Raw genomic sequence first — 16,261 nt, 5'->3', positions numbered from 1 at the left:
TTCGTGTTTTCTAAAGCAAGTGTCGATTTGTAAAGCAGTCACCAACTGTTTGTAGGGTGACGTAGCATAGCAGAATCACCTGTCTTTTGGATCATTTCCCGGCAACGTCGCTGTTCCACGTTTTTCTCTTTAAAACCAATCGCTGACATCTTTTCTTCATTGCTCGCCGTTATAACGCAACACGTAATTTTACAAGGATTTTCAAATGTTTTCACATCACAACTTTTTTGAGAGTGTGGAACATACAGCTGTTCAAAATATGGATTGCTTTGCTACAGCTATCAGATTCACTGTTTTTTTTTTGAAGAACTCTTATTTCCTGGCTCTCTGGATCGACGTATGTTCTCTTTCGAAACTATTTTTATTCCTAGTTAGGCAATTTTCACTACGCCATAGGATGCACGGAATCCTCTTCGGACTTATAGCACGTCATCAGTGCTAATGGTGCCTCGATCGACAGCTGCACTCTTGTACACATTACACAATCCTTCAGATTCCCAACATTTCACGCATAGGAAGCAAGAAATTTGATCATGGTCTGGTGATTCACATACGTTTGCCCTTTCCAACAGCAGTAGCAGATTTTGCAAGTGCTGGGGCTTGTAAAATTGAACAGCAGAACCAAAAGTTCAAAAGAATCTAACGAATCACTGCAGAATGGGAAATTTCTCTTCATGTTGCCTTCAAATTTGAAAGAGTATCTTTGTTTCTAAATATTCACATTATTATTATTTAATATATTATTTAATATTCCTGGAAGATATGAAAATATTAATGAATATTCATGGAAGAACATGTTTTTGATTTCCTATTCACCTTCAATGGGACAAATATGTCTAAATGCTACAATTATCTACGTCTACATCGAGAAATCAGTATGATGAACGGTCTGAGTTAACAGTTGTGCAAAAGAAATGGACAGTTTGAGACCCTTACAAACGGAAAGAGGGTGTACACCGAGAAGAACACCTTCCTGTTCTGACCTAGGACTATCCCGTGTCTCAGCGAACTGAAAGAGAGGAGTTCTACATAGTCTACACCAACGATCCAAGATTAAAGATACTCTGCTGAGGTAGCAAAATCAGGTTGGCAGACACGTGAGGATTTAAAGACAGTCTTCGAAGAAGTGCCATGAGCGACAAAGTTACGGTTAGCGATAGAAAACGTACAAAAGGAAGACCTTCTACCCTCTGATTCCTCTACGAATCACCTCAAATGGAAATATGGTTTACCTTCTCGTTCACCTTCGAACGAACAGAGGTCACTGGTCCCTGCGACTCCTCAGTGAACGAATGGGAACATTGCTGAGCAGTTTAACGGCTGCGAGCGCTCCGGCGCGCTACTTTCTACAACGAGTTCGATTAACTGCACCTCCACATTTTTTTTTTTTTACGATTTCGGAAGAAAGGATGAAACTTCCCTGCGAGTCCTCAAATATTGCAGAAATGAACAAAAATATGTGCTATACTTAATATTCTATAAATTATCCTTTGAAAAAAGAAAACTTATCAATAGAGCAACGTGTGAAAAGTGTTTGTCATTCATTCATCGATGCTTCTGGGTTGCGTCAACGCTTTTGCCTTCAATTCAGAATTGCACTTATTATAAACGTGTATGCAACATCTACAATGAAACAGCAGGGACCAGTGTTTTTATCCTTTCCGACAAGTTTTGTGTCATTTTATCGGCCCTGTAAGAACTAAAACAGCAGTTATCTAGGGGCGTTTTCGCGTCAAAAACGGCATGAGAGACGGCGTACTTTCCTACGAGGTAAGTTGGGACGTACCACCATTGCGCACGCGCTGCATCGCCGCCAGCGAGCGGTCAGAGATCAACGATGTTTCTTCATCAACCTATTCAAGTAAAAACAATGGATAGATTGTTGAGGGGACCGGTGCATGTATAAAGGGACGTATCCTAACATACCTCGTAGGAACAAACGCCACTCCTACGATATCCGTTGCAACGTATAACGCCCTTAAGCACGCGAAGCATCCACGTGCGAAAAATGAAGAACCAATTAGATTTCCTAGAGAGCCTATTCAAGTAAAACCATCGAACATGCAGCCGAGGGAAGCGGAGCTTGAGTTCTGTAATTTACAGCCTGAACTCTATGGATTTTACGCACCACGTCAGTTTCGTGATACTCTCGTGCCTTTAATCGATGGATCAGAACATCATTACTAATTGTGATTCGATTGCACCGTTAGTGTGATTAGCTGGTGTTTGGAAACATGGAAAAATTAGCACATAGTGCTGCGAAGAAACAATATAATTTAAACACATTCGTTGGATCTTTTCAAAGTAATTCTTGAAATTGGAATTCTAGTATACGTTACCAAACATAGCATTCTGATGGAAAATTCAGATGACGAGAGAGATTACATTGACGACAGCTATGAGCTTGTAAGCAAGAGTGACAGTTAAGATTAATGACGACCACGAAATCCTAATTAAAATGTCCTTGCAATTGCAATATGACTATAGTGGAAACAGAAATCACATGATACTACTTTTTAAACCGTCTAAGAATCGGATAAATATGCTTGAAGGCCAAATCGATGTCGTCTTGATTTCGTGCTCCCGTTATGACCACCTACAAAAAGAATTTCACGTTAGCATATTCAAAACTAACCAAATATTTATGGAAGGCAAACCTTGCCGGATACAAAGATGAGTAACACCACCCTTGGGTGCACCATCCGATAGATTAAGCCAGGGAATAATTCTGGCTCATAGGTACTGAATTGAGCATGCATAATACACAGACCTTCCAATTGAATGGAGAATCGCACATCACACGATCCGACAACGTTTTGGACCTAAATCTTACCAGCTTAGGTTTGAAATAACAGAACAAATAAGTATTTTTCATTTTTTTTGCGAAGGAAAGCAATGCTTTTTTGCAAGCAGAAATACAAAAGGCTTCTGGGTGAGAAGAAAAATGAGGTAACGTTTGTTTTGGATCTCGTTACTATGATAAACAGAAGAGATAAGTGGTAAAATATACTGTGTGGTTGCAATTTAATCCCTGAAAACCTTTCTGTGTCGATTTATCAAGGATTCTTTTGTTTTTTTTTCTGACCGAAAAAAAAGCTCATACATACCTTGAAGTCCGCAAATTTAACATTAAATCCGACTTTTTGAACGATTCGAGCAAATTTTCGTGAGGCTTGTCTGCAATATGAAATTATTATATAGGATGAAATAATTTCCATTCCTCAAATCAAAGCATAACACTCATTTGGGAAGCATTGTTTAGTGGATATGTAGTGAAATTGTCACAAAACCCTAACCGACTAGCATCCTCAGATTTCGCACCGGTGGTGACCATTTTTCCCGATGAAAAAATCAGTGCAGTAGTACGTGGCTCTCGTATTCGCATAATAGCCGCCGAGAATCTTTTCGGATTATATTCGGTGTTTCTCGAGTGTAACGTCAATTTCTTAAGATCGATCCGTTGTCCTGGATGCGAGAAATTACAAAATAAATACAAAATACCTCTTTAAATTAAGAAAATTTCTGCATTTTAGTCTTGACAAAGAATTCTAACATTTTACAGTTACAATGGTTTGTGGCGGTCCTATACAGATTTTTAGTTATAGCTTAATCGATTGTGGTGGTTGTTTGAAAGATTTTCGTCGCAGGATCGCCACAACAAAAACAAAGACAAAAAAAAAAAACAAAGACAGTGTGAACGAGCAAAGCAGCAAACTAAATGAATAATGAAAGGAAATGATCAAAAATAGTGGTAAAACTAGTAAATCAAAAGTGGGTGAAATAGAAGCTTTCAAATTCAAATTTTATTAAATTTTATTAGATTCAAGTTCAAATTTTATTAGATTTTCGCAACATCCCAACCTTTTCCCTTTAGCTAGAAAATCTTATCTATTCAATAAACTCTTGGTAATGACGTACCTAAATCCACAGTGGCCACTATGTTCTGGATGGACGGGAATGGAGCATCAAATAGTAGTGATGTAGGACATGTTTTAGGAATAATAGGTACACCAATACTGGATTTTGGCAATTCACCTCGATTTACATCAAAGTTCTAAATTTAAATACAGTGCTAGAGGACTGTTTTTTTCAACACATATTCAAAATAGTGATTAATGAATGAAAAAAAAACATAAAACATTATAAATTTACCAGTTTAATAGGCTGTGAAGCGATAAAGTTTTTTGGAGCTGCTGTCTTTGAGATGTTCTAAAACAAAAGGTAGAAAGTGGACTTTTGCCTCAGTTACTCATTACGTAACGATAGTACAAACCTTAAGAGTGAAGTCGGTGTTGCAAGAATGTTCTGACGCTGTTAGAGATGTTGGGAATCCGCTTAGAAGGCTTGATGGACCTGAATGTACGCTCAAAAATTAATGAATTCATAATTTTTTTTGCCTGATTACTTAGCTGTGACTGACCAAGTACTGTCAGCCCACCATCGACCAGACGATGCTGGCTTGACGTTGAAACTGCTTCGATTTGCGTTGAAGAATGCGATCCAACAACACCTACGTATATCAGGATATGCGATCATGGAAAATGCTCATCTTGCTCAAATTTTGAATATTTAAAAGTTTACTGAGGTGGGAAGAGGCTACGGCTTCCTATTTTGCTCAAAAAGAAAGATTTTCAACTTCATTGAACGTCGTCAGACATAGGCAAAACCAAAAACATTTAACTGTGAACTCACCAGCCAGCTTATCCGAATATTTATTCTCCGACACTAAATACTGAGAGAGGAGCAGAGAGCACAACGGCATTTTTCCTCTTAAAGATCGTTGTCGTGTTCTTTGTCCAATCCTAGCTAGTAAAACGTCTTTCTGCACTGATCTCTGTGAAACGTCAACGTTTTTCTGAACGGATTGCATTAGTATTAATAACCACAATTTTTTTTTGGCTATTTTTCATAAAATGTCCTTCTACAAGCTTAGGCAGTAGTAAAGAACTTTACTATTACCTCGGCTACATGTATAACTCATTTAGAACATTCTAGAGAAGAAAATTTTAATCTTATTATTGACCATGGTAGGTCACTAGATGATTCAAAAGAACTCACCGTTTGCCACACCGGAAGGAAATGAACAAATTTGTAAGCTGCGACCGCTTAGCCGCTAACATGACAGAGCTGAAATTACCGTGATTCAACTTGATAAATTCAGGCGTACATAAATGGACGTGTTAATTGAGTGCTCTGAGATTTAAACAGTCTGTTATGATTCATATTGTGTTTGAAGATCATCACGGTCATCTCAGCTTATCTATTTTTTCTCTTTTTTTCTCTCCTTGCACAGCAAATTTGACAGGAATTTGCGCTAACGAGCGGTGCATCAGAGAGACAGAGCTCGAGCAATATGACACGCGAAGCAGTTGCGTTGCGTCTGTCATTGTGCATTCGAAGTCATTGTTTACTGAGGAGCTTATTTTTTCAAATTTTGGTCAAAGTAGTCAAATATTTGCTAGAAGATCTGCCAATCCACCACTCCTCATGTTTTGAAGGGCCAGTTTTGTTGTGTAGAATTCAGGCGGAATTCTAGTGAACTCTGTTCCATTTTGTTTTTTTTTTGTTTTATGGCACACCTGCAGGTGTTTTCAATAAATAAATAAATAAGAATTGCATAATTCTAGTCGTTTTTGGAGCAGTATGTTCCAAAAAGTATAATTATGTTGGATGCACTGGACAGCGCTTCAGACAAAGGTAAACCACACTTTTAGATTTTTTCCCCCAGAGAAGAAATCTTTTCTTTGAACGAACTCCAAAATCTCGCAGTTTTTGCGTTGAACGTCAAAAACAAGGTTATTTTACAGTTTAGGGCGCAAAGAATGTCGTGGCTTTACATTTCGGGGGCGGAAGTAGCGCAGTCGTTATGGGGTTTCGCTGTAGCTGTGCGGTCCGTCGATGGTTCAAAACCACCCTGATGTCAACCAATCCCTTCCTTCCTCTGGGGTTGATTAATTGGTAACAGACCTGTACGCGAGGATAAAAACCTAAGATAAAGATGATAAAAATCATCGGCTCGCCATTAAGTCATTTTTAAGGCTAGTTACGGGTTCGTCAACCTCAAACGATTCTGAATTGAAGTGAACGTGGTGGCGCACCCAAAATCGGATTTTCCAACTCCACGAACTTTATCCAATTTATTTTTTGCCTTTAGTATTTCACATTTAAGCCACATCAGCTTAGCCCATCGTTTTGTTCGCCTGACCATCCTGGGATTGATACGTAGCTACGTCTACCCATTTCTTAGCTGCTACCACACGTGCTTTAGCCGGATAATATTTTTGGGACCCATGCGATACCACGCTTCGGAGTGATCCCGCAACGATTTTCATTTTCGTCACTTAATTCGCAAACAGAGGGTTCGTGATAAAGACTTCCCACGAGCAAATATTCATTTAATATATAAGAAAATTAAAAATCTTAAGGTAAGATTTCCAGTAATGTTAACGCTATAAGGAAGATTTCTATAAATTTTCTTGTCAGGTACTCCGACTCCGATCAGTAACCGGTGAACTCTCCACGGTTCGTGCATTCATTTTTGTTTCCTCCGCAGCTGCACAGGCTTGAAGCATCATTCGCACTGAGAAGTGCTCTGAGGGGATATCGCTGGGCTCTATGTTCTGCGGGAACTCTTTCCGTGGTGGCCTGAAAAATTTCCTTTCACAACATGTCGTATAGACTTAAAAAAACCCTCTTACGTATATGCTGCGATTTCTGCTGTGTTTATAGGAAGATGAGTGGAGTTATCGATTAGCAGTGCGAAAGGAGCGACAAATAGAGTATATCCTAGGGAATATATTAGGGTTGCATTTGGGTAAGCGTCTGGTAAGCGCTGAAAATTTGCCCGTTCAGAAATAACGATGCTGAATTATGTTGACGCAAAAAAAGAGAACGTACCGTAGCCATAAATTGAACGCCAGTACGGCACAGAGAAACGAAAGTTGCCACAAGAAATGCAAGTGGGACAATTGTACGAAGTGATGTTGGGACATGTTCCATCAATACCTAATGTGGATTGAATTGAATGAACTTAAAAAAATTTAAAGGCAAAGCTTGTAGAAATTCTTCATCTTGATGGGGCATAAGCTGATTTTTTGGCGTAACCAGAGAGGAATTAATTTGATCGCGAACCGTTCTAGGATGTTATCGATTATACTATCACACCATCTTAGCTACACATTAAATTCTCTACTACGAAAAAATGTAAATGGTAGTTGTTTGAAATTTCCCCGTAGGGAACATACTAGCATCAGCTGAAGAGAGTAAGAATAAAAATGTTTCGTAGATTCCCCATCTCTCCCCCCTCTCCACCCCTCTGATCTTTTCTAGCGGAATTTTATATACCTAAAACAAGTTGAGCTGCCAAATTACTGTATGCAATTCGTTTGTTACTCATTTCCCTCTCTTTCCTTATCAATGTCATTTCATCACCTCTCCTACAGTTACACTCTCTTGAATGTGATGCAGGGTTTCTTTTCAGGATTCTTTTTAAGCCAACTATGCCTTTACTTGAACTGTGGACTTCATTTCCTAAGAAGAATTACTTCATCGCCAAATCGAACCATTTTCATCGACAAGGAGATAAATTTTCAAGTTAGTTCATATGGTTTTTACAAGGATTTCCTGGTTAATGGCTGGTTTAAAGGCATCACACCACAAATCTGGGGTGGTGCGGGTTTTAGGTGGTTTATGCCTCAACGGGGTCATAGAATATTGGGATAAGGGCAGTTAGGAAGAAATGGACGGAATCATCCTCCCCCCTATAATCCACGACCCCGTATAGGTATAACCCACCTGAAACCCGCAGCAGCCGAGATTCGTAGGGTGATGCGTTTTAATGCGGGAGCATTCCTATACAACAAGTAGGATAACTCAGTACTAAGTAAAGGATTGCCTCGGATGAAAGAGCGATGAAGGATGACTGAGTTTCTTTTACGATTTTCGGCGATACTAACTAGGTTTCTATCCTTAATTTACCGTTTTTTTTTTGTTCTGCTCCTAATTGTGAACCGAATACCGATTGATTTTTAACTTTATTATTTTGTACAGCTAATACACAGTAAACTCCGTTCAGGAAAAGAGTGAGAGTGGGCAGCACATTTACGTGAATGATGCTTTTTTTTCATTTCTTTTCGTTCCTCCCATTTTTCCCTTATTTTAGTTCAGTTTTAAGGATCATATTACTTATACGGAGATATTATACCCAAAAAAAAATTGCACTTACCATTCGAGGAACCATAAACACGACAATGGACGACATCATAGCGCATACATAAGCAAATTTAGCAATAGTCATGCGATAAGCTTAATTAATTAAGGAGGTTTCTCCAAAAAAAAATCCGCTGATGGAAATTCTACCTTGAGGGATGTTCGTTTTCATACAAGCATTGTAGACCTCTAATCGTATGTTAAGCAGTACAACTTGGCTAACGATAGCCAGTGCAAGCATGATAGCCATTGTGAAACGACGTTCATACCTGGAAATAGAAGTAGCTGAGGTTCCCGAAACGATCAACATTTATTAATGATTTTGAAGTTTTAACTACTGGAGGTAGGATCCTTTAGATCCTTTCTTTGGGGGCTATCTATGACGTAAGCTGTGTTATGGATACCGAACTAAGGCTGCCTGCAGTGTTCAGATCCACGCGGGCGCTCGGTTAAAGGCATCACCCCACGAATCTGAGGTGGTACGGATTTCCGGTGGAGTATTCGTATACGGGATCGTAAATTAAGGAGAGGAGGTGATTCCGTCCATTTTTTCCTAATTGCCGTAAAAAAACGGCCAGGAAGATACGGCTTCGAGCGTTCTGGCGCGCGATTTTCTACAAGGAGTTCGATTGGAGCGCGCCAACCTTTTGCCCGCGCCGCATCTTCCGGGCCGTTTTTTACGGGAATTAGGAAGAAATGGACGGAATCACCCACCTCTCCATATTCTACTATTTCGTATACGAATACTCCACCTGAAATCCGTAATCACATAATCAATTTATCATCAAATCCGTATTCACAACAGTTCGCTCGGTAACCACGAAAACCGCAGGACCGTCGAACCACTCGTCCGCGAGGCTCTGAACTCTGCTGGCTCCAAACTCCAAACTACCTCCCTGACCTAATCGTTGCTGATTCTCTTGTAAAAATTTCTACTCATGCACTCCTCAAACCCTTTTTGTTTTGGCTGCTTCCCTCTCCTCTCATTATCTCTCATGACTGTCCCGTTCACATTTAGGAAAGATTGTACATGAAACAGTCACCTAGTGCAGAGATACACTGTCAATATCAATCCGAGGATACTTAGCACATTCGATATGAAATCAGTCTCATATATTCCGAAATTGAGGCGATCATCGAGGTAGGCAGTAGCCGACGAGAAGATCAACATTCCTAGCGGCCTGAATAGGGGAAAAAAACCGGAGCCAATTGTTGTTTTAAGTTTCTGTACCGGAAGCATAAACATCAGAAACAAGGATAACATACAGCAAAAAAGCGCAAATAACCGCTTTTCGAACAAGTGGTCCAAATGCAAGAAGATTCGTAAGCGCACGCATTTGTGAAGTAAATACAGGTCCTCTGTAGAGAATATGATCGATCAATGAGTCTATATTAATCAATTGGCCTGAAACGGAAGACTTTCCGATTTTTTCTAGTAGTAATTTGATCTGAAACTGAATTTCAGACCTTCAGGAACCCATTTTTCGAGTTCATTCTTGAGTAGATTTGAATCTGCATGCAACAAAGTGTGCATAATACTAGGTGGTGCAAACCTTAATAAATGTTTTGGGTGTTTATTCAACGATTTTCTGGATGCCTACTAATATTCATGAGAAAAATTCGGAATCAAGTATTGAATATTCGTGGACTGCTAAAAAAAAGAAGTGAAAACTGAAGGTGCGTAGCTCACAAATAGCAATAGCAAAAAGCAAATAGCAAAAATAGCATGTGTTTTAGCCATTTCTCAGGATTCGCTTGGCTGTTCTAGGATTCTAAATGTGCGTCTGAATCCACTTTCTATCGCGAATTTAGGAATTTTACTTGTGTTCTTAGTTTTTCTTGATCCTAACTAACATCTGTTCACCAAGCGCAAAATTTCCAAGATTTGTTAGCAATCTGTGCCTGGTAAAAACCCTTGAGCAATGAAAGATTCCCCTCTTACCCTCTAATCCACCTCTTTGTGCGATTTCTGTAATTCTATTTCGATTGATATAGTTAGGAGGACCACTAATTCGAAATACTTACTTCACATGAAGAAAACATGTCATAACAATAAACGAAGCGACCATCACATGAGTCCAAAACAACGAGTAGTGCACCTTTTTCGAAAAGAGCACTATAAATTGGTTGAAGATAACTCCCTACAATGAAAAAATCTCATGAAATCTGAAATAAAAGTTAGAATACGTCAAATATACAACATTACCGGGATTTCTGATTACTTCCACTGGTAAGTTCCCTTACAAATCATTCAAAAATAAAAAATTTGAAGCAATGATTATTGTTTTAATATTTCGCCAGATTTTGTATGAAGATCTTTATTTTATCGGCGTCAAATCAAAACTATGTACGTAAGAATATTTAATTTTTTTTTATTTTTTTGAATATATATTTATTTATTTTTATTAATTTATCAATTTATTATTTGTAATGTTGCATGTAGTTTTTTTCCAAATTAAATTTCATATGGAAATAATGTCGGTTTTTTACTGGTCGTCACATATGTACGTAGCGTTATCCGCTTGGAAACACCTTTACCGAATTTTCCCGAAGTTTTTTCTTTTTTTTTTTTAGTCGAACTGTTCGTTATAATGTATACCGAGGCAAACATGATTGGTAAGGCGTAGACCCGTAGATGTCGAGGTAGACTTTCCATGCAATGAACCATTGTAGGTATTCGCAGCATCTGCAATGCTAATTTTAGGCAAAGAAAAAAAAAACACTATTTTGTGAAAGAAATCTCAAGGAAAGTTTGACTCAAGGGAAGGCAATTCGTTAGTGTTGAATTTTGAAAAGGGAATCATTGCTTGTCATCGTTTAAAAAAAACTACGTGATCTACTGGTAATTTTCCCTTAATTTTTAATTCTTTTTTTTTCGATTTTTCTTTAATTCCAAAATTCTTTACTTACTTTTTTTCGTGATAATACCGCTTTTTATGACTATTCGTGGTGAACCAGAAAAAAATTTACTGTGACTTTTCTCGTAAGACTGGAAATTTAAAAGACGCACTCTACTCGCAACTCCTGACAGGAATATTGATGCTCGGGCAAAAGATTTGCTCCTTGTCAAGTGCATTCCTGGACAGATAGAGTATAGCATAGCTCCTATGGATAGTATTTGTGGAGTTCTCATCCTAAAATTGATTTAACTCGATTTATAGAGATTTCCCTGCAAAAGAATGCTAAATTGTGAAATAAAATAATGTAAGTGATAATCTCCAAGTCCACTTCTCTTGAAATCTTAGCATTGTGAACTATTTTTATGTTTTCTTGTTGTGACAACGAGGTTTTAGTAAAACTTTATTGCTTGCCTGAGGTTTCCACAACTTCGTCTTTATCAGAGACCTGAAAATTCCTCCGCTCTCCTTGCCAATTCTCGATATGGGTTCAGGTACACCACGCAAGAACTCCAGGTCTGGTAAACTACCTCATCCTTACAATTCGTCACCAAAGGCGAATGACATCTACACACTGTACAGTATCCTTGAGTATTAATGTCTGGATAGTGTTGAGGAACTGCTTGTGGGGCAGTCTTAGAGTTCACAAAGTGTTACGAATGGCATAAAGTCATTAGTAATTGATAAGCATTCGTTTTCTGTTATTCATGGATGGATTCTTTACTGAAATCCAGAGCATTTCCTATGCCTTTTCAGTAAATGTGCCCTTCTCGTGAGCTAATATCAGCATTTTCCGGTTTCTCCTATATAAATGGCGTTGCAGACTAGGTATTCTATTTAGTTAGATGATTGCGATCTCCAGTCTTTCCATGTGGACAAAAAAAAACGCAATATTCCCGACATACAGTGCTTTTCTTAGAGTCTCTTACGAATCAGGTCGCGTTCGAAATGCTGTCATTCGGAATGTTCAGTTTATTTTCATTTTTTGGAGTTCTTACGTAGCATACTTAACAGAGGCTAGGCAAGGAGAGGAGGAGTTTCATAGAATGCCCATAGCAGGAAAAACCTCGAACCATTTTCAGGCCTTTGATAAAAACGAAATTGTCAAAGACCACTGTAAAGATTCACTAGTACCTCGTTGACACAACAAGAAAACATAGATCCAGTACAACTTATTAATTTTTTGCTCTTATTGCACCCAAGATGCAGAGTATCAGCTGGCCATGTGAGGTCTGGCTGGGTAGGGGAAGCGTAGGCCGCTGAAGTGAGCATGACGTCAAAGCGTGGTTAGTGTAGAACTTAATTGAAAAGGAACAAAGAAATATCGTCTGTCCAGTGTGGTGATTTATGTCCAACTGCTCTTTGGTGCGGACTTTCTGCGAAGATTTGTCAATTCCCATATGCGGTTAAAGTGTGTATAAAGGATAAAGTTTCTGGCGTTAATCAATCTGCTTGGGATGCGCCCCCACGTTCACTTCAATTCAGAATCGTTTGAGGTTTAAGGACGTGTAACTGGCCTATACAATGACTTGCGGGGGCTAGACGATGTGTCAGTCAGTGTTTTTATCCTCCCAGATAAGTCTGGTACCAATTTATCGAAGCGGGAGAGACGAAGGGCTTGGTGGGCACAATGACAGATTCGAACATCCGTCCGATCGTCCAGGAACCGGAACCTCTAACCGCTAGACTACACCCGACCACGTACAGGGTTAATGAAAGGATTTAGTTAATGGGTATAGAAGATCGAATGAATCAGTTTATCTCTATTTTCAACGATTCTTAGCTGAGAAGTAATTCCATATCTACTGCAGTAAACAGGCACGGATAATGTCTCCATGTATGAAACGTTTTCGTAGGAACGAAAAAGAATGCAAACATTTTTCTTCTGTAAATTGGAAGCCAACATGTGAATTATTCTGGACAATACCACCTTAATTCTCAAAATCAATACAATTTTCTCCTTAATCAACTTGGAATTATACCATATGTACGTGAATGGTGAATTCACTGTGGACTACAGTACAATAATTCCCTTCTTTTCATGTGAACTACTCAGTTGAATAAAAAAAGGTGTCATCAAACCTATAAAGCGCAATAAGGAGCAGAAGACCAATTGCTTCACCACCTTCAGAGAACAATACAAATTCATCTTTTGTGAATTTTGCTGCAGATTCACCATATTGCTATAAACAAACAAAATAAAGTAAAATTTTGATATTTCACAAAACGTTTGAGGTAAATCCTCAACTACATACCGTTTCAAGGAAAAGGCTGACATTTTGTTTTAATAGCGTATAGTGATTACCTTCGCAGTCATAAAATCTGAAGAATTATGAATTATCCAGGAGAAGGAAGCGATAGAAAAAGGTTTATTTTGAGTTCTGGCTTCTTTATATTACGATAAAAACGCCAGATTGGCCTCTTACCCAAATTCGCTTCGTTTCCAGGACAAAGATCTCTTGAAGGAGTAATGTAACTGTCCTGATGAAAATACTAGTGAGTTCAATGCAATTACACGAGCGTACAAGTCATTCCACCGTCCTTAAGACATTCATTACATAGTTTAAGAAACAAAATGTTGGAAATAAAATAGAAAATAAATTTGAAATTCTTTTAGTAATTCTTAGAAAAAGGGTCACTTAAATTTACTGAACATATACGTGAATTTTGTATCCACACTATGTGCACCATCTATATTTTATTCAACATCTAAAATTTAGAAATGTTGTATTTATCAAAAAAAAAACTCCTTGTTTTATGGAAAAATGTCACTTGTTTTCTGATGAAAACCCTTTCAAAAGAATAATCGCTTCTTTAAAAACTTTACTAGCGTTTTGCACTTCGTTGTCCCTGGGTGACATTGAAAATATGTACTGTAAGTGTACTGTCGCCGTGGCGGCAACACGTTTGTTTAGCTTACTTTAGCATTTTCAGATAAAAAATAATAAAATTTGTTTGTTTTTGCGGTTTTATGCACTGCATTGTTACTTTTTTACTTCACATATTACGGAAAAGTAAAGAAAAGAGACTGTATGTTCAAGCAGATAAGAAAAGGAAAAACGACGCGCAAATAGCGAGTTTTGGGTCCTGAGATGCGTCGAATGGATATGAGTGACTGCTTCTAAAAATGTCATACTTTGAGATATTTCAAAATATAAAAAATTTTGTTGCAATTTTATAAATTAAAATTAGCTGGTAGTGGTGTTTACAACTTAGAGATAGTACTGCAATGGCTGTATTTTACTATATTATTATTTTATTTTACTGCTTAAAAAATATGTGGCTTAGGATTAGGGTAGCATTTGTAACGAAAAAGTGTTGGAGTTGCTGCTGTGCCAGACTAGATTGGAGTGCAAAGGGCTAGTACTATAATTGATTGAATTGAATGTTGAATGAAAATTGAATTGAAATTGTTGAAAAATTGAAACCATCTTATATTTTTAACGAAATAAACAGCCTAAAACTCAACCCAGCGACTTGAAGAGATCGGAAACATTGAGACGTTTCCTGTAAAAAAAAGAAGAATTTCGAACACATAGAGATGTGAAGTGAAATTGAGTAGTCATTGTTCTCACAAAAGATATATACATAAAGACACTCTCTTGTGACTTAAATAAGCAATGTTAGTTTTAGCCTTGGGTCATTAGGAGCCTTTTAGGAATGGCTCTGCGGCACTGTAGTCTCGACAGCAGTTAGAATCATTGTCATCGCTTTGGCGAAGGCAGCACTACGACTCCTATCGCCTACCTCTGGTCCACTCGCTTGAGAGTGACACGATCTCTTAAAGGCATCATTCCACGAATCTGAGATGGTACAGATTACAGGTGGGTAGTATTCGTATACGGGATCATAGATTATGGAGAGGTGGTGATTCCGTTCATTTCTTCCTAATTGCCGTAAAAAACGGCCCGGAAGATACAGCTTCGAGCGTTCCAGTGCGCTGTTTTCTACAACGAGTTCGACTGGAGCACGCCAGCCTTGTGCACGCCCCGCATTTTCCGGACCGTTTTTACGGCAATTAGGAAGAAATGGACTGAATCACCCATCTCTCCATAATCTACTATCCCGTATACGAATACTCCACCGGAAATCCGTACCACCTCAAATTCGTGGGGTGATGCCTTTAACATGTCCCATGATAGCGATGTCCTGCTCCAAGAATTTGAGGATAGCGCTCTACGTTCGCAAGGACGCGCACTAGCTACTGTCATCTACGCTGGTCACCTCCAGAAATTCGTGGAAAGTGTTCGAGAAAAGTGTACATCCTCAACGACAATGCCCACCCCATGTAGCATAGGAGACATATCAGGAAATCGAGGAGTTGGACGGAGATGCGGTACTCCTTCATCTATTTTTCGACTAATCCTGACCCATTACCATCAGTTCCTCAAGCTAAAGGCTTTCTATGTTACCAAAGGAGCCTTCTGCCAAGTTTGAAGGTACTTGTGGGACGATAACTATTTTTTTTTAACTATCACTATTTAGATCCTAGTTCTTGGATGAAGCTATTTACAAAATGGGTGCACTTAAAATTCCTATGGTATTATGTAATTTGTTTAAATTAACTACTAGGCAAATGCGGCATCGATTACTTGAAGAGAATACGGTATGTCCAGCAGTATATTTAAGGGATGAGCATACCTTTTTGACATAAGCCGCACGTGATCACGCTGGCAGAGAAGTGAGACAAATCTGTTTTGATCTTATGTTTGTGTTCAGATTCTGATAATTGTGATACTATCCAGCATTGAATAATTCCTGGCTGTGCGCAGTGTAATTAAAGGCGTCACCCACTAATCTGGGGTGGAACGGGGTTTCATGCGGGTAATGCCTATACGGGGTCGTAGATTGTGGGGAAGAGGGTGATTCCGTTCACCTCTCCCTGTATCTGTGTAAACGGACGACGCCGTAACTGTTTCTTACGACCGCTTCTGTTGCAATCCGCAACCTTTGCGCCCCGCCTGCGATTTGTCGAAAACCCATTCGGACAAGTCGTAGGCGGGGCGCAAAGGTTGCGGATTGCAACAGAATCGGTCGTAAGAAACAGTTACGGCGTCGTCCGTTTACACAGATACAGGGAGAGATGAACGGAATCACCCTCTTCCCCACAATCTACGACCCCCGTGTAGGCATAACCCACCTGAAACCCGTACCAT

The 16,261-nt window shown here is 38.9% G+C and overlaps 1 protein-coding gene across 3 annotated transcripts; it reads right to left on the bottom strand.

Moving 5' to 3' along the window:
• Positions 1 to 2,509: 2,509 nt before the first annotated feature.
• Positions 2,510 to 15,757, bottom strand: RB195_016242 (uncharacterized protein; the record flags this gene model as incomplete). 3 transcript variants are annotated; one of them, XM_064207308.1, is made up of 25 exons in its annotated part: positions 2,510 to 2,596; positions 2,658 to 2,822; positions 3,108 to 3,177; positions 3,297 to 3,465; positions 3,919 to 4,054; positions 4,153 to 4,209; positions 4,274 to 4,353; positions 4,421 to 4,510; positions 4,693 to 4,855; positions 6,507 to 6,645; positions 6,699 to 6,832; positions 6,898 to 7,005; positions 8,225 to 8,304; positions 8,359 to 8,477; positions 9,252 to 9,389; positions 9,475 to 9,613; positions 9,676 to 9,761; positions 10,234 to 10,349; positions 10,808 to 10,894; positions 11,219 to 11,342; positions 13,188 to 13,288; positions 13,361 to 13,427; positions 13,532 to 13,646; positions 14,575 to 14,612; positions 15,747 to 15,757. In XM_064207308.1, the coding sequence occupies 25 exons, from the start codon at positions 15,755 to 15,757 to the stop codon at positions 2,510 to 2,512; spliced, it is 2,619 nt and encodes an 872-aa protein (XP_064063187.1). The 3 variants fall into 3 exon arrangements, with proteins under 3 accessions (XP_064063187.1, XP_064063189.1, XP_064063188.1); XM_064207306.1 differs by lacking the exons at positions 2,510 to 2,596; positions 2,658 to 2,822; positions 3,108 to 3,177; ... (5 more) ...; positions 4,693 to 4,855; positions 15,747 to 15,757 and adding an exon at positions 14,853 to 14,899 and having other exon boundaries at positions 6,480 to 6,645; XM_064207307.1 differs by lacking the exons at positions 6,507 to 6,645; positions 6,699 to 6,832; positions 6,898 to 7,005; ... (11 more) ...; positions 14,575 to 14,612; positions 15,747 to 15,757 and having other exon boundaries at positions 4,693 to 4,762.
• Positions 15,758 to 16,261: the final 504 nt, after the last annotated feature.

Source organism: Necator americanus, chromosome V, assembly GCF_031761385.1.
Source record: "Necator americanus strain Aroian chromosome V, whole genome shotgun sequence".
NCBI classification, from domain to species: domain Eukaryota; kingdom Metazoa; phylum Nematoda; class Chromadorea; order Rhabditida; family Ancylostomatidae; genus Necator; species Necator americanus.
This window is presented reverse-complemented; position numbering and strand designations above follow the sequence as displayed.